The 27,253-nt window shown below is 42.9% G+C and overlaps 1 protein-coding gene across 1 annotated transcript in view; it reads left to right on the forward strand.

The window, feature by feature from the left end:
• LOC147021722 (glutamate receptor ionotropic, NMDA 2C-like) overlaps positions 1 to 27,253 on the forward strand; it is a 211,113-nt gene that overhangs the window by 19,003 nt on the left and 164,857 nt on the right. The window contains exons 6-7 of the mRNA XM_085890453.1: positions 6,486 to 6,625; positions 24,914 to 25,185. Of these exons, the coding sequence (XP_085746579.1) occupies positions 6,486 to 6,625; positions 24,914 to 25,185 (412 nt within the window). The remainder of the gene's footprint in view (positions 1 to 6,485; positions 6,626 to 24,913; positions 25,186 to 27,253) is intronic.

Genomic DNA, 27,253 nt, shown 5'->3' on the forward strand with positions numbered 1-27,253 from the left:
GTGTCGTCGATGAAGGATGTATTCATCAGAATGTGAGTAATCTATAAAGTACGTACTATAAGTACCATGTTTTTTTTTCTATAAAGTAAAAACTATTCGGATTAGCATGGTTTGGCTCGCTACGCTCTCCTCTCCACACGTCATTGCCGAGATTGACGTCACAAATTTGCTGTGTTGGCATGATTTACACCAATCATAATACAAGCATTTATTTTCTCCAAATGTATTTGTAATATTGCTGATATTGTATTTATTTGAAATTTCATTTGTGATATAAGAAGGTCCAAGTGTTCTCAGTGGTCAAGGGTTGAAGCTGTCTAATCTGTTTGAAGGGTGTAAGGGGTTGAAATGTTGTTGAGGTCTAGTGGGTCTTAGGGGTCTTTTGAGTCTTCAGTGTCTTTTAGGTCTTCAGGGTCATTGGGGTCATTGGGGTATTGTGGGTCTTCAGGGTCTTTTTGGTCTTCAGGGTCTTTGACTTTTGGGTCCTCATCGACTATTGGGTCTTCAGGGTCTTTTGGGTCTTTGGAGTCTTTTGGGTCTTCAGTGACTTGTGTCCTCGGGGTATTTTGGGTATTTGGGATATTCTGGGTCTTTTGAGGTCTTTTTGGTCTTCTGGGGTCTTTGACTTTTGGGTCTTCAGGGTTGTTTGGGTCTTCAGGGTCTTTTGTGTCTTGAGGGCCTTTTTGGTCTTCAGGGTATTTTTTGGTCCTTGGGGACTTTTGGGTCTTCGAGGTCTTTTGGGTATTTTGCATCGAAAGAGTCCTCAGGGTCTTAGAAGGTCTTCAAATGTCTTAGGGGTCTCAGCAGTCTCAAGGGTTGAAAGGTACATTCCAATAGTGTGTAAATAATCGACAGAGTCACACGTCTGGAATGAGAGGACACACGGTGTTGGGCAGTGAGGGGGAGGACGCAAATTCTCCATATAAATGTGTCTCGTGTCACACTGCCTCGAGGTGGTGGAGGGTGTTACAAGTTTTCACCATTTACAGCGCAGTATTCCTGTCCCCACGTTTTCCAGTACAGTGAGGTGTTTTGAATTATAAGCAGTAGGTATGTTTTTGCTTCATGCACATACAGGAACTTCATGTGTTATTTATTTATTTTGCCGATACAGAGCTGTCAGTTTCCCATACACCGCCCAAATAAAGGTATGCATCAGAAGAACATGTTGCATGCTTGGAACAAGATAGCCCATAGGGTGGGTACTCTGCCAGTTCATTCAACTATTTAAAGTCTTATCGCTTATTAATTGCTAATGGAAACTGCTAATTATTTCAACTACCTGTTGGGACTTCTTCGTCTTTTCAGATGGTTAATACAAATAATTTGTTATATATATATATATATATATATATATATATATATATATATATATATATATATATATATATATATATATATATATATATATATATATATATATATATATATATATATATATATATATATATATATATATATATATATACACTACCGTTGGAGAGTTTTAGAACACCCTCATTTTACCAGTTTTTCCTGAAATTTAAGCAGTTTCATGTTTCAATGTACTCTGAAATTATAGAATAGAACAAATAAACAATTTCAGATTAAAATGAAATCATGGAATCGTTTTGTTGAACAAAATTTCATCTAAATTTTTGACTCATTAAAGTCAAATGCTTTCACCCTTCTGTCCAGTTCATCCCAAACCAGCTCGATGGGATTTAAGTCTGAAGAGTGTGCTGGCCATTCCATGATTTGAAGCCTACCGTCTTGTTCTTTTCTTCTAAGGTAGTTCTGACATAGCCTGGAGGTTTGTTTTGGGTCGTTATCTTGCTGTAGGATGAACCCCTGACCAACTAGGTGAAGACCAGAGGGTCTTCATGGCACTGCAAAATGCTGTGGTTGCCCTTTTGATTCAGGGTGCCAGTCACTCTGTGCAAGTCGCCGACTCTGGATCCAGCAAAAGAGCCCCAGATCATCACGCTTCCTCCTCCATGTTTGACAGTTGGTGTCACACACTAAGGAACCATCCGTTTGCCTACTCGACGGTGTACAAAACCCTGCGTGATGAACCGAAGATTTCAAATTTTGAGTCATCGGTCCATAAGACCTTCTTACAGTTTTCAGTACTCCACTGGCGGTGCTTCATGGCCAGGGCAAGCCTCTTTTTGCATCTTCGCAACGGCTTTCTTACTGCCACTCGACCTGTGAAACCTGCAGCTCGGAGTCTTCCCTTCACAGTTGAAACTGAGACTTCCTTACTTCGACTAGTGTTAAGCTGTGCTTGAAGCTGCTGTTCTGTGAGCCGCCTATCACGCAAGCTGTTGACTCTCAGAAACTTGTCTTCTGATTGTGTTGTGGCTTTGAGTCTGCCAGACCTCTTCCTGTCAGAGTTTCCTTCAGTTTCCAAGTGCCTTTTGATGGTGTAGGAAACTGTACTCACTGACACCTTGGCTTACTTTGCAATTTCTCTGAAGGAAAGACCTACACTTTTTAGGGTTGTAATGGTCTGTCTGTCTTCCTTTGTTAATTGTATTTTTCTCGTCATTATGATAGCAATCTCCTACTTCCTGCAGTGCAATATTGTCCAAATATTGCTTCAGAGGGTGTAGCAACACAGACTCTTCCAACACTGCTTTTTTCAGACAAAGGGTTTGTAATGAATCAACAAAAGTTGGGACACCTGAAGGAATTGTTTGCATCAACTTTCAAGGCTTAATTTACTTCCATTGCTGCAGAACAGCTGCATTTGCTAACCCATTACTTGTTCCCTGAAAAGGGCCTTTTTAACAACTCTGAAATTTACATTATTTTTCAGTTTTTGGTAACCTAAGCTTTTTTTAACCTCTGGGAGTTTACCGTTTAGCTTTGTACCATTTCAGGTTATTCACTGGACTTGAACTGCTTACATTTCAGTAAAAACTGGAAAAATGGGGGTGTTCTAAAACTTTTGACCGGTAGTGTACATACATATTCCCATACATATATACATATGCCTGGTGTTTACTTCATGGTTAGTGTGGTGGGCTTGGGATCCGAGGATCCTGAGTTCAAATCCCACTTGCTGTTGAATTAATACCAGGTGGGGTTGACTCAGCCTGTCACCCTTCTGAGGTTAGCAAAATGAGTGCCAGCATGCTGGTATCCTTTGTTGGAGTGGAAACCCGGCCAGGATTGTGCCCAATAGCCAAGGAAACTGCTTCGTCAGCACCAACGCTCTGCACAGAGTATGGTCCCAATGGATCGGACGTGTATGTATGTATATATATATATATATATATATATATATATATATATATATATATATATATATACATATATAAACATGATGGATGTTCAAATGGATGGTGTGGCCATGGGTTCTCCATTAGGCCCAGCTCTTGCAAATATCTTTGTAGGCTATCTTGAAATGCAGAAATTGACTGGTTGGCAAGGGGTCGATTCCCCCATTGTATACTATCGGTATGTTGATGACATTTTTGCTTTGTTTGAGTCTCGGACGGCATGTGACAATTTCCAGGGATGGCTCAACACTCTCCATCCAGCGCTGAAGTTTACCACGGAGCTGGAATCGTCAAACACATTTCCGTTTCTGAACGTGTTGGTTGATAGATCCAACCTTGGTTTCACATCTGTCTACCAGAAGCCGACTTTCACAGGGCAGCATACTCGCTAGGACTCCAACAGCTCCACGAGAAGCAAAATTGTCTTGATCAATATCCTGGTTAACAGAGCACAGAGGATTTGTTCACCTTGTAATCTTCCTGCTGAAATTGTCAAAATCATGAATATACTCAGTGAGAATGGTTATCCTGAGCATATAGTTAAGAGATACATTCACAAGTTTCTAAACACAACAAAAGATCGGAAGATTGGTCTGGATAAATGTCCAGTCTATATCAGGATGCCCTGGAAAGGGCAATCATCACGAAGGTTTGAAGTACAAATCAAACATATTGTGTCCAACACGTTTCTGGCTGTGCAACCCCAAGTAATCTTTACCTCTCGCCGTTTGCTGACGTCAGTCAACAAGGATGTGCTAACCATCTCAAACGAGCAATGTTATTGATGAGTTAAAGTGCCGATGTGAAGCTCGGTACGTGGGCCGCACAACACTAAGATTGGCTGATCAGATCAAACAACATGTCTCTTTGGCAATTCGAAGAAAGATTGTGAGGGTTAAAACACAACCAGTGCGAGCATGTAGAAATATCCAGCAACCACCGACCACTGGACCTGCTTCATCTGCCATTACACAGCACCTGGTTGCCAACCCTATCTGTGCAGACCAGTACAATGGAGATATGTTCAGGATATTGAGCCGAGGTCGGAGCTCGTTTCATTTTCATATGTTGGAAGTAACCTTCATCCTTACCACCGATCCAATATATGTCGTCAAAAGGTACGGTAACAAACGGTGAATGGACCTTAGGGGAAACCCATCCCCCCTCTCTCCAGCAGTGTGACCACTCCTCATTTTCATAAATGCCAAGGTGAGCCAATGAAAAAAGCCAAGAATTCACAAGGTTTCGGAAAAGCGATGATGATAGAAAACCTATATGCCAAGAAAACCTAAAGAAAACCAAGACGCCAAGGTGAACAACGAATAGCCAAGATGTTGTGAAAAAAGCCAAGGAGTGGTCACACTGCTCTCCAGGATGTGGTTGCGAACGTCAATCATCGACGAACTGCTCCAGCCATTGGGAGCTCGAGGTGAAGATGATGAGCCAACCAATGGGCGTTCGGATTAACCATGACGTCATTACGGTTGAACCAATGAGTGTCTACCTTATTGAGACCAGTGTATAAAGCACACGCCTTCACTTCCTTCTTCACTTGCTGCGATTTTTACCCTGAAGAGTGCAGCATGAAAAGCTTCGGTCACTATTATGTCGTGTTTGTTTGTATACATATTACTATATATATATATATATATATATATATATATATATATATATATATATATATATATATATATATATATATATATGTATATATATATGTATATATATATATGTATATATATATGTATATATATATATATGTATATATATATATGTATATATATATATATATATATATATATATATATATATATATGTATATATGTATATATATGTATATATGTATATATATATATATATATGTATATATGTATATATATGTATATATGTATAAATATATATATATGTATATATGTATATGTATATATATATATATATATATATATATATATATATATATATATATATATATATGTATATATATGTATATATATGTATATATATATATATATATATATATATATGTATATATATGTATATATATGTATATATATGTATATATATATATGTATATATATGTATATATATGTATATATATATATGTATATATATGTATATATATGTATATATATGTATATATATGTATATATATATATATACCGGGCGTAGTGGCGTGCGCCTGTAATCCGGCTACTCGGAGGCTTGGGTTGGAGGATCGCTTGAGGACGGGGGCTCTGCACTGGGCAGGGTGTAGAGCAGCCCGGAATCATGGCGAAACCCAAATCCTGATCCCTGTGCCGTAAGAGGCGACCAGGGTTGCATCAGGAAGGGCATCCGGCGTAAAACCTGTGCCAAATCAGTATGCGGATCATAACGGATGATCCGCTGTGGCGACCCCTAACGGGAGCAGCCGAAAGATGAACAACAACATATATATATGCATATATATATGTATATATATATATATGTATGTATATATATATATGTATATATATATATATATATGTATATATATATATGTATATATATATATGTATATATATATGTATATATATATATATACATGTATATATATGTTTATATATATATGTATATATATATATATATATGTATATATATATATATATATGTATATGTATATATATATATATATATATATGTATATATATATATGTATATATATGTATATATATATATATATATATGTATATATATATATATATATATATATGTATATATATATGTATATATATATATATATATATATATATATATATATATATATATATATATATATATATATATATATATATATATATATATATATGTATATATATATAGTTGCGGTTCTCGGAACTGCATGCATACAACAGATAGGAACGATCCCAAGACAGTTATTCCATTATTGCACGACTAGATAGTTCCCTTACTTTTGTTTAGCGGGACAACGGGGAGTGCGTTGCGATGATTTCATAGTTAGGGTTGCTAAATCATTTTCTTTTCATCCCCACTCTTTTTCTTTTTCTTTCCTGGGAAATATTCGCTTCCTAAGGAAGCCGGGCGAGACCGAAAACCAACACGTGCTTGCCCCCCGTCTCGTTTAACACAGCGCGACGATCCACGGTACCTTTTACCCTGCTTGCCCCTCGTCTCGTTTACCACAGTGCGACGATCCACGGTACCCTCTGCCCTGCTTGCCCCTCGTCTCATTTACCACAGTGTACCGTCCTTCACCTGACAAGACGTGCGGTCCACGATGACCCGAGCTCTCAGAGCGAACACCCCTGGGATCCGCAAGCAGCTCTGATGGAGGATACGTGGTCCGTCCGGGAGGTTCTCCGGAAGACCGTGGGTCCATGGTCAGTTCACCTGAAGCCAAGGGGTCCAGACCCACTGAAGATCTACTTGTGATTCGCGTGCCGATTTCGGTGTAGGCGATTCGTGTCATGTCATGGGGTCGGAGCAAGGTTTGTTCACTGTCTGGGGTGGCCTTGCCAGAAACGAAGTGAGGCGGTTTCCTGCCCTGGCTGGTGGGCCACGTGAGCGGTTGGGGCCAATCGAAGCGCCCGATTCGGGCGATGACGTTGAATTCAGCATGGCCCCCTCCCCCTGAGCTTCGGCCCTATAAATGATGGAGAAGTTCCTCTGTCTTGGGTGTGTGTGTGGATCGGTGTGGGTGTTTTCACATGGAGTGTTCCTGCTGCTCGACTCCGCCCACGTCTCGCCTCGACGAAACACCTCCTGCCTGGTCCCACCTACTGTTCCTCCCTCGCCCTCTGGACTCCGCTCTTCTCCACTCAAGATCCTCCTTCGGAACACGATTTCCACACATGCCGCTTGGACCAGAGACAACACGACTATTGTTGAGTACTGCACCATGGAGCATCCCCTCCCCTGAAACACCCGATACCGAGAGCATAACCTCAACCCCCTCCCTCCCTGGCTGCAAAAGTCCCTTCTCATTTGAGTTTCTTTTTCTGTGTGTGTCTGAGTGTGCTGGTGCCTGTCTGTTAAGTAAGCCTGTTGAAGAGCAATATTGTTGTAACTGTTATTAATCTCGCTTAAAGTCTGCACTGTGTCTGCTTTAGTAAGTTGCTTGTATCATTGTCGCACCCCACACCTCTCTCCTCTATCCCTGCGTTACATACCCAATAAATATTTGTCGTACTGCATACTTTTCCTCGCTTGCTTGTTAATAAATAATTGTCATTAAGAATGCTTCCAGCTCGTCTTTGTCTTTTCTCTCATTGGTCCAGCATGGTTCGAATCCAAGTTTAGGCTGGTCTTTATTCCCAACGATCCGTTCCTTCTAGATGGTACGTCCTTGGCAGTGTCGCTCGGCTGCATCCGATCCGGAAAGGTGATCCGATCCGGTAGAGTGATCCGGTTCGGCAAGGCATACCGAGGGCGTGGTTCCCTGGAAATTAAACCACGTGGTTAATTAGGTAACCCAATTCCATAGAAGGGATGGACCCTAGGTCACGCGGTTGAGTTATTAGCGTCCACGGTCGGTTAAGCGACCCGCCGCGTCACGGAATTATCCGTGAGCGACGGCTTACAATTCCGTGGAGTCTGGTGGGAATCGATGTAGCTTCCCGCACCTAGTGGTCTTCTCACCCGACCCTGCCAGCCCCCAACTGTATACATACATATATAGAAATATATATATATATATATATATATATATATATATATATATATATGAATAGAAATATATATGTATACATATGTATGTATAAACATATATATATATATATATATATATATATATATATATATATGCATATATGTATACATGTATAGAAATATATATAGATATACAGTAGTACCTCTACTTACGAATTTAATTCGTTCTGGGAGTAGTTTCGTAACCTGAAACCTTCGTAAGTAGAGACGCCTTTTGAATGTAAATGCGCTAATCCGTTCCAAGCCCCGCAAAATTCGGACATTTTTTTTTAATAAATCATAAAAATGCATCAGAACATGAAACAAATACATGTTAAAATTAGATTACCGCACAATAAACATAAAACGAGAGGCACATAATGTAAAAAACAAAGAATAAAGGAAATAATAAAAATATTCATTTACCTTTTAACTGCTATTCTCGTTACTTTTTGGCCTCTTTGTTTACTGGTCCTTATCAGCAGTGTTTTTTGCCTCGCGTTTCGTGAAGAATTGATCCAATGACGTCTGCTTTTGCCGGCTTTTAACAATCTGTCGGAAATGCGCGAGGCAGACATCGTCATAGTGCGCGATAGCCCGACTTGTGAACACTTTTTCCGGGTGATTCTTTTCAACAAATTTCGAGACTTCATGGAATTTTCCTAAAATGTCTTTGATTTGGGCTGATGGAATAATGGCTGCCTCCTCCTCCTCCTCCTCCTCGTCCTCTTTGAACTCCTCCTGCACCGCGGTGTGTTGCATCACCTCCAATTCCTGCATCTCCTTCGTCGAAAGCTCCTCGTTGTGCTCCTGAATCAGCTCGTTGATGTCCTCGTCATCCACCTCAAGACCCATGCCCTTTCCCAGCGAAATAATTTCGCCATGGCGAAGAACAGAGTGAAGTCCAGTCTTCCTTTTAAACTTCTCGAACCACCCACGCGATGCCTTAAACTCCTGGTGTAGTCCTTGCGCCGAATTTCCCTCGCCTGTATCCTCCTTCACGAGGTCAGTGAAGATGGCAGTTGCCTTTGCGCAAAGTATGGCCTCTGTCACTGTGTCACCAGCGATCTCTTTCTCCTTTATCCACACGAGTAACAACCTCTCCATCTCATCGTTCACTGCCGACCTACTCTTGGAAATGACAGAGAGGCCTTTGGAAGGAGCCGTAGCTTTTAGGGCTTCCTTTTGTTTTATTATCGTGCCGATCGTAGATATATTACGGCCATATTCTTTTGCGAGATCAATCAAACGCATCCCCTTTTCATACCTTTCTATTATCTCTTGCTTTGTTTGTATGGCCAGAAAAACTCTCTTCTTCTTCTTTTCTCCTTGTCCACTTTTCTTCATGGCTTTCTTGGGGTCCATTGTGAATAAAAGTTACTGTAATCCACACGCGTACTGTAACACTGTCCGAGCACTTCGTAGCGGGACCATAGACTGTATACAGTATAACTATATTTACAGAGCGGGACAGGGACACGAAGAGCATGCTGGGATACACGCATACGCAAAGGATTGCCAGGCAGATTTTAGGCGATAGCCAATGGCAGAGCAGCTACAAGTTTGTTTATGTTCGGGAAACTCTGGGAGCAGCGAAAAGCAGCGCGTACTGTACTGTATTTTTGACTTCGTATCCTGAAACGCCTTCGCAACTGGAGGCAATATTTTCCCGTTCAGGCGCTTCGTAACCTGAAACATTCGTATGTAGAGACATTCGTAAGTAGAGGTACCACTGTATATGTATATATATATATATGTATACATGTATAGAAATATATTAAAAAATATATATATATGTATATATATATATATATATATATATATATATATATATATATATATATATATATATATATATATATATATTGTTGCGAATTCGCGCCCGCCAGCGTGCGAGCGGCCACGTAACTCGAATCGCGGCACGTCGCCCACCGGACGGACAATTTTGTCATGACCCTCTCGGTCTAACGCCGGGAACTAGTCACGGGTGGGCCTTTCGGCCTCACCACGATCGTGCCAATCGGCCCCCCACGTGGGATAGGGTTGTTCGCCAAATTCGACCTACCTAAGTACCCACACGGAGGGTAGACCGGGCGATCGCACCTCGCCGCAGGTCGACTTCAGACACAGGCCACTTTAAGCGACCCGTTCTGTACTATCGGGATAACCGTGCGGTGTTATCGTCAACCTCGACGGTTCCGATTAATTATTGGGCGTATTTAGCCCACGACCAACCCTTTACGTGAAGTAAGATGGAGATTCAATTAAAGAAAAGACGAAGCGAAACGGGAAAAACAGTTCAACATAAGGCACATTTATTCCGCGGCAAACGGAAAGCACACATATACAATTACAACAATTATGCACCAAAAGCAAATGTAAAAGAAACACAACAATTATGCACCAAAAGCAAATGTAACAAAAGAAACACAATGCAGATCTACTACCGACTACGCGAGCACACGGCAACACTTACACAGTTTTACTTTACAGACGGCGCCGACAACACATATACTCCAAAGCAAAAGAAAAAGGGGCCACCCTCAACTACAAGGGGGCAGACAGGCCTGGGGCCGAGACCGCGTCGAGCCTACCCGTCTGGTGATGAGCCGCAAAATGGCGGCGGCGCCCCGAATCCGCGCTCCTCCGCGGGCCTCGCTGGCACTGCCTGGAATGGGGTGGGAACGGGGCCCCCCTTTTCGCACTATCTCAGCGCGGGGGGGAAACAGGGGGGGTTGTTGATGCTCTGGGGAAAGAGGATAGCTGGTTTGCTTGGGTCCCGCGACGAGCGACTCCACTGTGCCCTTGACCGCGTTCCCGGCTTCTCCTCTCTGCAGCTCCCCGACAGACTCCGAACCCCGACAGACCGACTCCCCTCCAGACCCGTCTTGACTGCCGCCGCCACACCTCTTCAACTCGAGCCCGAAACAGAAACTCTCTCGCTGCCGCTGCCGCTGCTGCTGCCGCTGCCACACCTCTCCAACTCGCCCGAGCCGGAAATAGAAACTCTCAACTCGACTCAATTCGCCCCGCGCTCGGCGCTTTATAGTGCGACAGGAGAAACCATATGCAGATTTTCGGATCAGGATCGGCTCGTGGGCGGAGCCACGCTCGCCCATTGGACGGAGGAAAAGTGGGCGTGAATCATTCCTGATCCGAGAATCTGCATATATTGATTCAACTCCGACGCGCCTGGAGGCGGGGCCAAATCGCCCCGCGCTCGCTGATAGGACGGAACAGAAGTGGGCGTGAATCATTCCTGATCCGACTTCCCCGGAAAGGCCGCTTTTTGCACCCGCTGCTCGGCGCGCGCCCTGTACGAGTCCAGGATTGGTGCCCACAAGCGGTGTGGGAATGGTGGCAGAAGGAGGAGAGGTAAAGGTGGTGGAGGGTTTATTGTGGTGGTCCCTGGCCACGGTGACGCTTGGAATGGCGGTGATGCGATGATTGCGAGAGCGAGTTGTGACGGTAAAGGTCGTGGCTGTTGGCGTTGTTGTTGTTGTGAAGCGGCGTTGCGGTTGGTGGTTGTTGTGTGATGGCGGTTGAGACGTGGTTGGTTCAAAATAAAGATAGAACATAAAAACGGGTATCTTAAAGGGTCGCAGCCCGAATGAATGACATTTATTCCCTCTAAACAACGGGTTTGGGGCTAACTACACATATACTTACAGAGATATCTCACCTACGGGACCTGAATGGTGGTTTGCGAATTTCCTCAACCACAACAATATATATATATATATATATATATATATATATATATATATATATATATATATATATATATATACATATATATATATATGTTTATATATATGTACATATACACAAAAATATATATTATCTTCTTCTTCTTTAAGCTGCTCCCGTCAGGGGTCACCACAGCAGATCATCCGTCTCCATTTCGCTCTATCCTCCACATCTTTCATTGACACTCCAACCACCGGCATGTCCGCCCTCACTGCATCCATGAACTTCTTCTTTGGCCTTCCTCTTCTCCTCCTACCTGGCGGCTCCATCCTCAGCATCCTTCTCCCGATATACTCCCCTTCCCTCCTGTGCACATGTCCAAACCATCTCAATCTCACCTCTCTCACTTTGTCTCCAAACCGCCCTACCTGCGCTGTCCCTCTTATATACTCATTCCTTATCCTGTCCATCCTCGTCACTCCCAACGAGAATCGCAGCATCTTTAACTCTGCCACCTCCAGCTCCACTTCCTGTCTTTTTGTTAGTGCCACCGCCTCCAAACCATACAACATAGCTGGTCTCACTACCATCTTATATACTTTCCCTTTCACTCTTGCTGCTACCCTTCTGTCACAAATCACTCCTGCAACTCTTCTCCAACCACTCCATCCTGCCTGCACTCTCTTTTTCACTTCTCTCCCACACTCTCCGTTACTTTGGACAGTTGATCCCAAGTATTTAAACCCATCCACCTTCCCCACCTCAACTCCTTGCAACCGCACCATACCACCACCCTCCCTCTCATTTACGCATATGTACTCCGTCTTACTCCTACTGACTATCATTCCCCTTCTCTCCAGCACGTACCTCCACCTCTCGAGGCTCGCCTCAGCCTGCTCCCGACTCTCCCTACAGATCATAATGTCATCCCCGAACATCATAGTCCATGGAGACTCCAGTCTGATCTCGTCCATCAACCTGTCCATCACCATTGCAAACAGGAAAGGGCTCAGAGTCGATCCTTGGTGCAATTCCACTTTTACCTTAAACCAGTCCGTCATTCCTACCTCACACCTCACCGCTGTCACACTGTCCTCATACATATCCTGCACCATCCTCACATACTTCTCGACCACTCCCGACTTCCTCATACAATGCCACAACTCCTCTCTTGGCACCCTATCATAAGCTTTCTCCAAATCCACAAACACACAATGTAACTCCTTCTGGCCTTCCCTTTCCTTCTCCATCAACATTCTCAAAGCAAACATCGCTTTAGTCGTGCTCTTTCCTGGCATAACCCCATATTGCTGCTCACAAATCATCACCTCTCCTCTCAACCTTGCTTCCACGACTCTTTCCCACAACTTCATGGTGTGGCTTAACAACTTTATCCCTCTGTAATTACCACAGCTCTGCACATCACCCTTATTCTTGAAAATCGGAACCAGTACACTTAATCTCCACTTCTCCGGCATCCTCTCACTTTCCAAGATTTCATTAAACAATCTGGTTAAAAACCCCACTGCCATTTCCCCTAAAAACTTCCATGCCTCCACTGGTATATCATCTGGGCCAACCGCCTTTTCACTTTTCATCCTCTTCATAGCAGTCCTCACTTCATCCTTACTGATCCATCCCACTTCCTGATTCACTATCTCCACCTCTTCCAACCTTCTCTCTCTCATTTTCTTCATTCATCAGCTCCTCAAAGTACTCCATCCACCTTCTCACTACACTCTCCTCGCTCGTCAGCACATTCCCATTTACATCCTTTATCACCATAACCTGCAGCACATCCTTCCCAGCTCGGTCCCTCTGTCTTGCCAATCGGTACAAATCCCTTTCCCCTTCTTTTTTATCCAACTTCTCATACAGCTCGCCATCTGCCTTTTCCTTAGCCTTTGCCACCTCTCTTTTTGCCTTGCACCACCACTCCTTGCACTCCTGCCCACTTTCTTCATCTCTCTGGCTATCCCACTTCTTTTTCACCAACCCATCTTCCTTATACTTTCCTGTACTTCCTCGTTCCACCACCAAGTCTCCTTTTCTTCCTTCCTCTGTCCAGATGTCACACCAAGTACCTTCCCAGCTATCTCCCTCACCACTTCTGCTGTAGTTGCCCAATCATCTCACCCCTCTTTACCACCATTCAACACCTGTATCACCTCCTCCCTAAATTCCATGCAATAGTCTTCCTCCTTCAGCTTCCACCATCTGGTCGTTGGTTCAGCCCTCACTCTCTTCCTCAACCTCACCTCTAAAGTCATCCTACAGACCACCAATCGATGCTGTCGAGCTACACTCTCCCCCTGCCACCACCTTACAGTCTCCAATTTCTTTCAGGTTGCATCTCCTGCTTAAGATGTAATCCACGTGTGTGCACTTTCCTCTACTCTTGCTCGTCACCCTGTGTTCCTCCTTCTTCTTGAAATATGTATTTACCACTGCCATTTCCATTCTTTTTGCAAAATCTACCACCATTTGTCCTTCCACATTCCTCTCGTTGAGACTGTACCGACCCATCACCTCCTCATTCTCTTTATTCCCTTCCCCAACATGCCCATTGAAATCTGCTCCAATCACCACTCTTTCATCCTTGGATACACTCTCCACCACTTCATCTAACTCACTCCAGAAACCTTCTTTATACTCCATCTCACACCCCATATGTGGGGCATATGCACTGATGACATTCATTATCACCTCTTCATTTTCCAACTTCACATTCATCAATCGGTCAGACACTCTCCTTACCTCCAATACCCTCTTGACATAATCCTCCTTCAGGATGACCCCGACACCATTTCTCCTCCCATCCACACCATGGTAGAACAGTTTGAAACCACCTCCAATGCTCCTAGCATTACTCCCCATCCACTTGGTCTCTTGCACACACAGTATGTCCACCTTTCCTCTCTCCATCACATCAGCCAACTCTCGCCCTTTGCCAGTCATAGTCCCGACATTCAGAGTTCCAACTCTCACCTCCACACTTCTACCCTTCCCCCTCTCCCACTGCCTCTGGACCCGCCTTCCCCGTCTCCTTCTCCTCCTTCGCCCAGCAGTAGCACAATTTCCACTGGTACCCTGCTGACCACCGGCCTCTGTGTGTGTGTGTGTGTGTGTGTGTGTGTGTGTGTGTGTATATATATATATATATATATATATATATATATGTATATATATGTATATGTATATATATGTATATATATATATGTATATATGTATATATATGTATATATGTATATATATATATATATATATATATATATATATATATATATATATATATATATATATATATATATATATATATATATATATATATATATATATATATATATATATATATATATATATATATATATATATATATATATATATATATATATATATATATATATATATATATATATATATATATATATATATATATATATATATATATATATATGTATATATATATATATATATATATATATATATATATATATATATATATATGTATATATATATATATATATATATATATATATATATATATATATATATATATATATATATATATATATATATATATATATATATATATATATATATATATGTGTATATATATATATATATATGTATAAAAGTTTTTGCGGTTGGGACGTTCCATTGTAATTATTAAAAAACTGCACTAAAACTCGACCAAACTCGCACTTATTTTAATACAAACTAACTTGCGTGAGCCGATCAAGTCTCAATGCGACATTTCTTTCATTACGCACGAACTTCTTCAAAGCCCGTGAACAATCGAGTGTGTGGACCTTGAAGTAAAAAATATACATCCGAGTGAGCAAATAAGCCTGTTCTGCGTGAACATATTTCCTTTAGATTATACCTTAATTACAATATGCAAATGCCTTTGCTGTGGTTCGAGAGAGATTTGAAATCATAAACAGGTAGTACAAATTATTGTTAATGGAGGTGTTTATTTGTCTATTGTGATGGAAATTAGGTTGGAAAAAGGATTGCCAGAGATAAAACATCAATAGGTTGGTGGAGAGAAATTGATTAAAATGAAAAGCTGTGAGATGATGAATTTTAAACGAGAATGGCGTTGTTGTTGTTGTGTGTGTGTGTGTGTGTGTGTGTGTGTGTGTGTGTGTGTGTGTGTGTGTGTGTGTGTGTGTGTGTGTGTGTGTGTGTGTGTGTGTGTGTGTGTGTGTGTGGTGAAAGGGGGCGGGGGGGTTTGGGAGGCAAGGGTAGATAATGGAGTGATTCTAAGTGGGGAAGGAGGAGTGTGGATTGTGTGGACCATGTAATTTTGTAAAGTGTACCCATGTAAAGAATACTACTCAATAATGGAGAATTCTAGAAGATTAATGCAAACTTTAGATACCCACTCTCCAAGAAGTTCAATTCAAAAAGGCAAATGAACAGAATTTAAATGCAAATTAAATCTCAGATTTTAGAAAATCTATTATTTTGCTGTGGCCGAACAGATTATTCATTTGCTGAGATGGGGACACGCCATTCATGACAAGCTTTCAGCACTTACTGAGAAACACGATGCCATGATTGGCTGCCTAAACATGGAATTTTCCAGCCAATCATCAATCTACAAAGGAAAGATTAAGGCTGATTTGATAGACCTTCGTGAGAAATTCTTCGAGCTGCATTTCCCACCAATATTTGGATTTCTTTAAAAAAACAAAAGTAAATTCAAAATTCAAAATTCACTCGAGTCTCGTTGTTTTTTTTCTTCTTTTTTTTAATACAGATCTAAGGCTTGTATCCAGCACAGTCACTGGATCTGCGGTCACACAGCACACACTTGTTAATTAATATACACGTAGAGACAACTAGAGTATGGACTGTGTTTTCCTCGATAATAACAATCATCGAGAACATTATTCCGAAACTGTAACGTTTATCAAAAATATAAACCATACACTGTATTGCTAAAGTATGCGTGTTCGACGAATGACTTGAGACAAATCCAGAGGTTTTGTTGATTTTTAAAATCACAAAATGTGGATGTTTGAATGGCACAGTATGACACCACAAAACATTGTGATTTTAAAATGAGGCTACTGACAACAACACATCCTGTGATGTGGGACTCAAGACCAGTGAGTAGTGACATTGGATGATACATTTCTAAAAAGGTCAATGACGTGTGTGAGAACAATTAGAATGAATGATTGCTGCAAATGTCTTTCTCATCCCCCAGATAAGCCGTCAGAGAGAATCCAAATGGAGTTGTTGCGATTCTTGGTGTGAATCAGCCTCCGACTGTGCCAAAGTTTACACAGGAGGGTCCATTTTCTTTAATTTATGCTCAAGAATGTCCCAAACATGAATGTCACAATGTTGTGATGGTTTCCTTTCGCAAGAAGTCGGTAATGGCATGAAAACTGTGGGATCTTGCATTGCCGTCCATGAATGCATGTCATGTGAGAAGTGATTGCTTGTCAAAATGTGGAAGAACAACAGGATCTAAAATATCCCAAGGGTACTGTTTGCTTATCAGGTTATCCTCTATAATCACAAGGTCAAGTTTAATATCGTAACAGGCAGCTCAATGTCAGAATGGATCCACCACTAAATGGGTTATTGGGTGTATAGACTGTGATATCTTGCCACCAAACTTGAGGTCTACCATCTGTCACGTGCAGAAGAACTTAGCTCTCATTAGATCAATTTGGATCTTCCTCCGGAATACAATATTGTCGTGTTGACCTGCCCAGCACCATACAAGGTGGGCTGCTTTGTGTGCTTGGATGAGAAAAGGGTGACTTATTGATCTCCTGGTTCAGTAACCTGTAGCACAAAACCGCTCTGGACCATGAGAGCTGCTTTCTCTCTGTTAAAGGTCACCCCGGGTTATCCAGATATGGGTTCATCTTTAACGTCATTGGTTTGTTGATGTTTGTGAATCGATCTGCTATGAACAATCTGATGGAAGCCAATTCATGTCCAATTTCATTGCAGGATATCGCAGCATTCTTCATCCGAATAATTTTGCATCTTTGGAATGCGTTAGTCTAGTAGGAGGAGATAGGAGATTGGGACCATACTCTGTGTAGAGTGCTGGTGCTGCTATTAAGGCCTAAGTCACATTTGCTCTACGGCGAAGATACGGCGGCTGTATGCCCTCTGAATTGACAGAAACGTGCGGCGGCCGCAGAGTTTCTGCGGTGGCCTCAGGGTGGCCCTGTGCCGCTTGTCTATATTTTACAGGCCGTATGGGTCGCCGTGGAATTATAACGCGGAGTTATAACCTTTTTCATTTCTACATTCGCCGTAGCAATTCGACAAGCCGAAACAAAAGAACTGGTAAAAAAAAAAAAAACCCACTCGTTACCGTCCGTCTGGCCGCACGTTCACCTTAGGGCCCACCTGCGGTCGCCTTGCGGGCACCTTGAGGCTACCTTGCATCTGCCTTGAAAATTATATGGCCGCCGCAGGGATGGCCTAAGGTCACCATGCGACATCAAATCAAAGACCGTATGGCACCCCCCACGTTTTCGGGCTCCACAATTTCTAAATACCCCGTGCGGCTACCCGGAAAAATAAAAACATATGTGACTGCTACATTGTGTGACCGTGGAAATGCTGTGGCTGCCCTATAATTTCTGGTGGCCGTAGATTTTGTAGACCCCCCTCGGCCACCGTGGCAAATGTGACTTAGGCCTAAGCAGTCTCCTTGGCTATTGGGCACAATCCTGGACCGGTCGCCACTCCGACACAGTATACCAGCAAGCTGGCACTCATTTTGCCGACCTCGGAAGAATGACAGGCCGAGTTAACCCCACCTGGTATTAACTCAACAGCTGAGCGGGATTTGAACTCAGGACCCTTGGATCCAAAGCCTGCCACCTTAACCAGTAAGCCAACACCAGGCATTACCATAATCTAGTGATGAATGGAAAATACAGCTTGTGCTTGGAGGGTTCTTTCATTATCTTTTTTTGTAAACATAGTCGAGGCTCGTGGAAGAGCTAGTACATGTACACAAAATGGATCAAGCCACAACAGGACAAAAGGAACAATAGAGAGAGTTGGGAAACATGAACAGAAGTGTTGAAGACCAATATAGAGGCAGACTTGGACAAACAATGGGTGCAGGGAGGAATTGGGGGGGGGGGGCAGGAGAGGATGCATGGGATGGACAAGATGGATACAGAAGGGAACTCTCAGGAGGGGAAAAAGGAAATTTGGGAGGAGAAGGGATTGCAGTGGTGTGGGAAGGGGAAGGGGGTGAACAAGGGTAAACAAAAGATCATGGGTTTGTATTAGAGATGATCTGAGATGGTGGTTAACAGCTGTCTCAAAGACCTGAAGGTAGAATGAAATTGATGAGATTGTGGAAGTTGGTTCTGCAAGCGGGAAAAAAAGAGGAACAAATGAGTGGAGGTGAGCAGTGATCCTGGATTTAGATAGTTTCACCAGAAGGGGGTTTATGGTGGACTGTGTGTGCCCTAATGAAACTTTGTGGAGAGGGGAAGGGGGAGACAAGGCACAGAAAAAAGCAGAGGGTACAAGACCAGAAAGAAGGCAGTAGAAGACAGAGACCACCGACCTGTCTGTGATGGCGAAGTGATGTGCCCATAGACTCATCTTCATCGCAGGAGATTTCAATAATAATCTTACAGGCCTTGGTTTCCATGGCGTCAACCTGAGTAAGATGTGAGGCAGGGCAGGCAGCCCAGAGGGGAGAGTAGTACTCCTTAAAGCTGCAGATAAAAGCCTTGTAGGTGGATTGGATTTCAGGTGTGCCAAAGAAGGACTTTCTATGACGGAGGATGCCCAGTCGGCAGCTGAAAGACATATTCCAAGTGTTTGACCAGCTTGTGATTTTTTTTTAAGGTGTCAAGAGAGTGAAGAGGCTGCAGCTTACCATCTGAAGGACGAGGGATGTCACGGCAGAGGGTGGAGTCATCAGCAAATAGATAAATGAGATTTTCCAGAGTCAGAGTGACCATTTAAGAAGATCAGGAATAGATCTGGGCCCAGAACACTGCCTTGGGACATTCCAGTCTTGACAGGGAGAGGATATGGAAGGATTCCATTGAGATCCACACATTGGTTCCGAGAGTAGAGGTAGTCAATAAGCCATGTGTGAATTTGGCCTTGGATGCCATAAGCAGAGAGTTTGGCATGTAAGGCAGGACAGGGTGCCAGACTGTATCAACAATTTATATTTAAAAGCAAAGTTGGATTTAATTAATTGTTATTTTTGTAAACAGTCCTATTTTGTAGACTTGCCCAACTTTTTCTCATGTGTAATAGACGAGACACCTGACTTAACTTCAGACAAACAAATACACTGAGCTTGGAGGAAGTGACATCATTTTCCAGAGCTGATTAAATAACTATTCATGTTTGTGAAAGCTAATGTCAGTTGACGGACTTCTCAGATGACATCATCGGTAGCAAAGATTAGCTGCCATTTCTGGGGTTAACCCTTTGGAGGAGCAAAATAATCTTTCAATGTAGCAAAGGGGGAATGTCCTCCTCCCCTTGGATACCAACCTATGAGGTTTGTCCATGCTGTATCCTTTAAATGCTAAGCATTTTTCTTCCGGTTTAGGATTTACTGCATTTGGATGTTGGATTGGCAGTCCTCCTTCCGGTCACACTAAAATACACCATTTGGTGTCTGTCTGTCTGTCTGTCTGACTGTTTTATTGACCACGATACATTTGGTGGTTACTTATCCAATCTCAAGCAAACTTGACAGAAGGACTAAGGGTCACACAATGGAGGTTGTAGTGACTTAATTTGCCCCCCTCCCAAAAGGAATGTTCCACCTTGGGTGAAGTCTGTGTTGAGGTGTATAATAAATTATCATGGCATTTTATGGGGCACACATTCTGGATGTAAAAATTATTATAACCACAAACGATTCAGTCAATTCTGTTCAAAGTACAATTCCATTTTTAAACAGTCACGACTTAACTGGATGAAGTTTGCAGGAAACTGAACATGATTAGGGCATTCGATCTAAACTTATCACATCTCCCTCAGATAAACGGATCAGAGGCATCTCAACTTGCAAGGCCTGTAGGTAAAGGGCAATGATCTGCAGTAAACAAAGCTGCTTGCATGAGTCTTTATGCATGGATGATGAATCGCATTGCCTGTTTGATTTTTCTCTCCATCACATTATATGTAGTGATTGTGTGGATTGTTTATAACATATCTAGGGACCTCAAATGTGATTTCCCCCAGCCATGGATAGAAGTGCGATGTGTGATATTGCCACCACCATCCTTATGGCTTAGTTGTGACCTTTATTTTATGCATAACCATATTCTTATGGTTTGTTAACCTTTTCATACTTGCCAGAGGGAGAAAATTTGACATACTTATGCATGGACAGTGTATCGGCTAACAGTCGCTGGTCCATACACCTCTCGGATTGTAACCAGTTTTGCATTTTTGTCAAGTCATGGCTGAATTTTGGTGACATTCATGATCAGATGTCTCCAAACATCCCTGTCCTGCACTGCTTTCTGAAGCCAGCTTGGTTGCAGCCTTTACCCTATCCATTGGGGGTGTGTACCAATCAGCTTGCTATCACTTGCCAAGCCAGCCATTCCTTATCAACTGTTTTGTTGGAGTGCTTAAAATCAAGCCAGCTGCTTTGTGAGCACTCTACAAACTGACTGGTAATGGAATACACCCCTTCTGAACAATCAATCTTCTCAGATGACAATATTTTAATCCTTTTAAGGTTTAAACAAGTAAAACAGACATAAAATGTTATAGCCCCTGTTGCTTAAGTAATTTTGCTGTATGGAGTTAAAAGGCTATCCCATAATGATGTGCAACTAAAATAGCCGCCAGTCTAACAGTCGGCCATCTTTGATTATATTGCAAAATAAAGTGAGGTGCATGTGTATGCCATTATGTACTGAGCTTGTGCCAAGTTTGAACAAAATCTCACCATGCATGTCTGACATATGCTTGGGGACACATTTAAGTAACAACAAAATGGTCAGCAGTCGGCCATCTTGGAACTCATATCGAAAAAAATGACATGCATATTATGTAAGCCATTATTATTATTATTTTTTTTTATCTTTGTGCCAAGTTTGAACAATATCGGTAAATGCATGTCCGAGAAATGGTTGAGGATGTGTTCAACATCGGGTTGTTTTTTTTTACAACTAAAATGGCCGTCAGTCGGCCGTCTTGGATCTGATCTCAAAAAAAAAGATGACGTGCATATATATATATATATATATATATATATATATATACAAGCCATCATTTATTATCTGTGTGCCAAGTTTGAACAAGATCAGTAAATGCGTGTCTGAGAAATGGTTGAGGACGTGTTGACACTGGGTTTTTTAAACAACTAAAATGGTCGTCATTCGGTCATCTTTGATCACGAGCAAAACAAAATGATGTGCATATGTATACCATCATGTGTTGTCTTTGTGCCAAGTACAAATATAATTGGTACAAACATGTCCGAGATATGGTTGCGGACACACGCACGCATGGACGCAAAAATCGAGACCAAATCCATAAGCCCCCATTTCGGACTAAGTCCAACGGGGACTAATGAAGACCAACCTTTTCACTTTCCTTCTTCACTGTCTGCAGCAGTTTCATCTCTTCCTCTTTACTTTCTACCAACAGAGTGGTATTATCAGCATACCTAAGGTTTTTGATACATCTTCATCCAATCCCGACTCCTGCCTCTGTCATCCAAGTCATATCTTTCGTCAAAAATATTATAACCACAAATTATTCGGTTAATTTCATCCGATGATAATGGCATAATGATAATAATACTAACACGGAGTATGACAGGATGGCCTAGAGCTATACACACTCTCCTCTAAGCTGTCTAGTCTTGCCTGGATTCGAATCCTGACTCAGTTGCCATCCCAGTGTATCACAGGCAGGGTGATTCATCAATGTGTGTGATGTTGCTCAGATGATAAACGTCCCATCTGCCAGCATGAGTCGATGGACTTAATAGATCTATTCCCTAACTGATTTTTCGAGCCATCACATTTATATGTCGACAGTATATGGATTGTTTATAACATATCTTGGGGCCTCATATGTGATTTCTCCTGGCCATGGTTTCAAGTGTGTGTGATATTGCCACTGACGTCTTCATTGCCTAAATGTGACCTTTATTTGAGGCATTCTCTCAATGGTGAAGAATCATTTTTAAAATTCTTGAATCCAGACCCAGATGTGGATCTTTACCAAAATGTAATCAATTCGGCCTTGTTACACATCCATCACACCAAATTTAGTCCAAATCCATCCACAACTTTTTGAGATATCCTGTTCACAGACAGGAAAACAGATAGATATGGGTGAAACCTTCAGTGTGGAAGTAAAAACACTTCTAGAATGCATTTTAAAATGCCTTGGTCTCCTTACTACTCCATCAGGAAGAACCCATTCATCCTTCTTCATAACATTATCTTCCTTTTGCTTTTCACAAGACTTAATTCACAAAACATTTTCACTCCAAAATGCTTCGTTCATCCAGCCCCCTCTTGCACCTCCAGACCCATTTCCTCTATGTCTTCAACTAAAAATATATTTACCACCCCATCTGTCGCTGTATATCCAGTTTGGGAATCTTGAGACGTCCATTTTGCAGAGGTTATGTGCACGTGACAATAAATTCCCCATTCACGTCCATTCATGGTATCAAACCCCTCCATGTCAGTACCACAATTTCCTCCACCCCCCATATGCTTCCCCCTCATCCCATCTCTGCTTCCCCCTCATCCCACCCCCTCTCAGCTTCCCCCTTGTCTCACCCCCCTCTCAGATAACGCCTCGTCTTGCCCCTCTCTCCCCCACCCCTCACCTTCACGGTTACTCCCCTGCCCCTCCACTTCTCAATCCCCATCCCACACCCACCAGCTTTGCCCCAGCCCTGCAGAACCCCAGCTTCGCACCAACCACGTACCCCCCAGCTTAGCCCAAACCCGATGCACCACCCCCAGGTTATCCTCAACCCAACACCCCACCAAGTTTTGCCCCAACCCCACACCCCCTCATCTTTTCCCCAGCTATGCACCCCCCCCCAGCTTTGCCCCAACCCAACACCCAATCCCCAAGCTTTGCCTCAACTCTGCACCAGCCCCCCTCAACTTTTCCCCAGCCCCAGCTCTCTGTCTGTGTGTGTGTATGTCGCTATTTTTCTCAGAGATGGCTAAACAGATCTTCGTCAGAATTTCAGAAGTTCATCGATAATTGCCAGGGAGTGTTTTCAGCAAAAAAAAAAAAACGTTTTTCAAAAGTTTGAAGATAAAAGTTGGATTTTTCTTTTTTAATCACTATAGTGCATAAACATTTGTAGCTGTGTGAAAGGTCATATCATACGATCCCTGACCACATTCCTTTGGAGACGTAAGGAAGTGTTTTAGACCCCCACAAGGAAATAGAAAAAAAAAACCCAGAATTTGATTTCTTTAAAATTCCAACAGGATTAGAATAGCACCGGGCAATGCCTAGTACCCCTACTCGCATATTGTTATGGCCATGCGTACCGAGAGTATCATGAGGGGGTTAATCCTCGTTTCTCCTTGGAAAAACCAGACCTGGGGCCACCGCTCTCAATTACTTTCATGGTGCGGTGGGTTGCTTAACAACCAATCAATTCAGCTAACCAATTCAGGGTTAGCCAATCAGCTAACCACGGGTTCCAGTGGTCACCGTCTAATTTGCCGTTTAACTAGAGGTCACCTGACCTCCTGACCAGGGAATGCGCTCTCGGCGATGCACCAACCTTATCTTGATTAGATGTGAAGTAATGTAGCCGAGCATTTACTGTTGGTGCACGCCAACAATGACAGGTTAATTAGTTTGGGAATTATAATCTCTTAGTCTATCTAGGTTCGGACAATGCTGGATCAATGGAAGGAAATGGCAATCACAGACAGGTTGAAATGTCAAGAAGGAACGTATTATTAAGAAAAATAAATAAACTGAAGGACTTTTTATTTCCTTGTCGATTAAATGATTGAATTCAAATCAAATGTTCAATCAACAAAATAATTTCAAACAATGAAGAATTCAACAAGCATTTACAGAAAAATGGACAAAGAGCAGATGCTCATCAGTATGCTTAACAATTAAACACGAGACATGGGTACCCAGCAGACCATTCAGGGGGAAAATTAATCTGGTCTTTGCTTACCAAGGCAGAAGTTGTCATGCGTCTACTAAAATAACCCAAAATGTGTGAGCGTGCCTTGGACTACCTCTCCAAATGAGCTCTCCACAGTCTGGCTCATTTCCGCTGTCAGCGCCGTGCCTCGCTGTGCACCCAACCTCAAACAGGCTCAAACGCCAAGCAACGTCACGTCATCACCCCCTGGAACCAGGAACGCCAAGAACCAGATATGCCAAGAGCCATGTACGCCAAGAACCAGGTACCAAGAGGAACCAGCAGGAACAGTCCAACTGTCACTAACCACCATTGCTGCTGTCCCCAACTGTCAGGAGCTGTCACCAACGGTCAGCAGGATCCCTCACCAACTAGGACAGGGCAGTCCTGCCATCCTTTTATGGGAGACCAGTGTGGGTGGAGCCTCAAGCATAACTTCAGCCAAATCCAGCTTGCCTATTGGCGCATCGCTGCATGAGACCTCCAACCGTCCATTCCCATGCCGATTCTGTCTGAACATCGAACGAGATGCAACTGCCAATCAACACAGGCCCAGCTCACGACACCATGCTCGGGGTGCTGGATGAACGCCAGAATGCAGCCAGTTGCCGGAACAACCGAGTGGAAATATGAAACACTCACAGAACATCAACAGGCAATCATCGCCTCTTTGTTCAGCCCGACACAATGAAGAGCTGGTTAGCATTCATGAAGCTGCTGAACGGGGTGTTGATCGTTGATGGAAAAAGGTGGGTGTCAAACTTCGATAAAAGAAGGTGGGTGTCGAACATCAATGGAAAAAGGTGGGTCCTGAGGTAAATGATCTGAGACCACAGCCATGTTTGATCGTCAGAATGAACTGTTAAGGAAAAGCCTGTGGTGTGTTTAATGAGTCAAATGTCCTGTAAGTCCAATGTGAAAATGATAACCCAAATAAAATGAGTATCTGTTGGGCCAACGGCTCTCTTATCACGTGCATGAACGGCGAATATCCCTCATGCAGAAACGAAAACTGATGTAAAATCATACGTCATAAACGTGTCGAAAGAGGAAAAGGTGATCCCATAAGAAAGAAAGGGAACCTGTTCTCCACCTTTCTACAATGCATCAAAGAGTTAGAATCCCACCAGACAAGGGGATGTGTCTATTCTGAACATGCATTTATAGAAATAACTGTCTGAGGACCAGGATATCCTGGATGAGCGATTTAAAACTCACTCTGTGGTAATACCTCATGTGCAGCTTCCCTTCACAGGGCAGCTCACCAGATGACGGGATTGGGACAATGCCTTTGGAACCCCCAATCTTTGATGACAGGAGGGAAACCACGGGGTAACATTCTCGGGTCAGATTGCGGGAGAGTGTATCGAAGTGGTGCTGAGGTGTCGTCCACCAGACGGCGGTCTCCTTGGGTTAACCTGAGGCGGTCCCTTCGGGTGGGTGCCTGGAATGTCCTATCCCTAAGAGAGGATGATCACCTGTCTCTGTTACCATCTGAGCTCAAGCGTTTGGACATCGGTATTGCAGCACTCTCTGAGGTTCGGAGACCGGATTGCGGAGAGATCATGGTGGGTGGTTATACCTACTGTTGGTCTTGTCACTCTGATGGTTACCATGCCCAAGGAGTTGATGTCGCTGTGTCCAATAAGCTGACTCCAATAATAATTGAGGTAACACCGGTCAACGAGCATTTTCTGAGACTAAGGATTCGTCACTCCAAGGGTGTCATTTCCCTGGTTTCTGTACATGCTCCGACTGAGGTGAGTGATGTCACCATGAAGAACATATTTCATGCCATGCTCAAGACTGTGGTTGATCAGTGCCCCAGACGCGATACACTTCTCATCTTAGGGGATTTCAATGCATCCACTGCAACTGATAGGGATGGTTATGAGACATGTGTTGGTCCCCATGCATCTAGAACTGTGATACAGAATAGCAATAAGTTCCTTGGTGTTGCAAGAAGTCATGGACTGAGGGTGGCTGGTTCATGGTTTCAGCACCCACAAGCTCATCGCTGGACTTGGTGTTCCAATGCTGGCAGTGTGGCAAAGGAGATTGACCATGTGCTTGTTGATGGTCGCTGTAGGATGATCCAAAACTGCAGTGTCTACCGGAGTGCTCAGTTCCTCAATACTGATCAACGGCTTGTTGTAGCAACTCTTAAGTTACACCTTAAATCAAGGAGAATGGTACCATCCCAGCCTAGGCTGAATGTTGGCAAGTGAAAGGATGAGAGGGCAGCTAAGGAGATTGCAAACAGGCTGAGTGGAGATTTGAGGGGTCTGCGTGCTTTGGGGGATCCTGAAGAGTTCTGGAGTGCCTTCAAGAACACCATCCTTGATGTTGCTGGGAGATGTGGAGGAACTCAACAGAGGGTGAAGAAGAATTTTGTCTCTCAAGGGACACTGAATACCATTGCCCAGAGTGACAGAGCCCGGCTGAATGGCAGAGCTGAGCTCTTCAGGTTGCTGAGGCA

This window comes from Eptatretus burgeri, chromosome 8 (genome assembly GCF_056783735.1).
Source record: "Eptatretus burgeri isolate ZD-2024b chromosome 8, Ebu_testis_v1, whole genome shotgun sequence".
In the NCBI taxonomy this organism is placed as follows: Eukaryota; Metazoa; Chordata; class Myxini; order Myxiniformes; family Myxinidae; genus Eptatretus; species Eptatretus burgeri.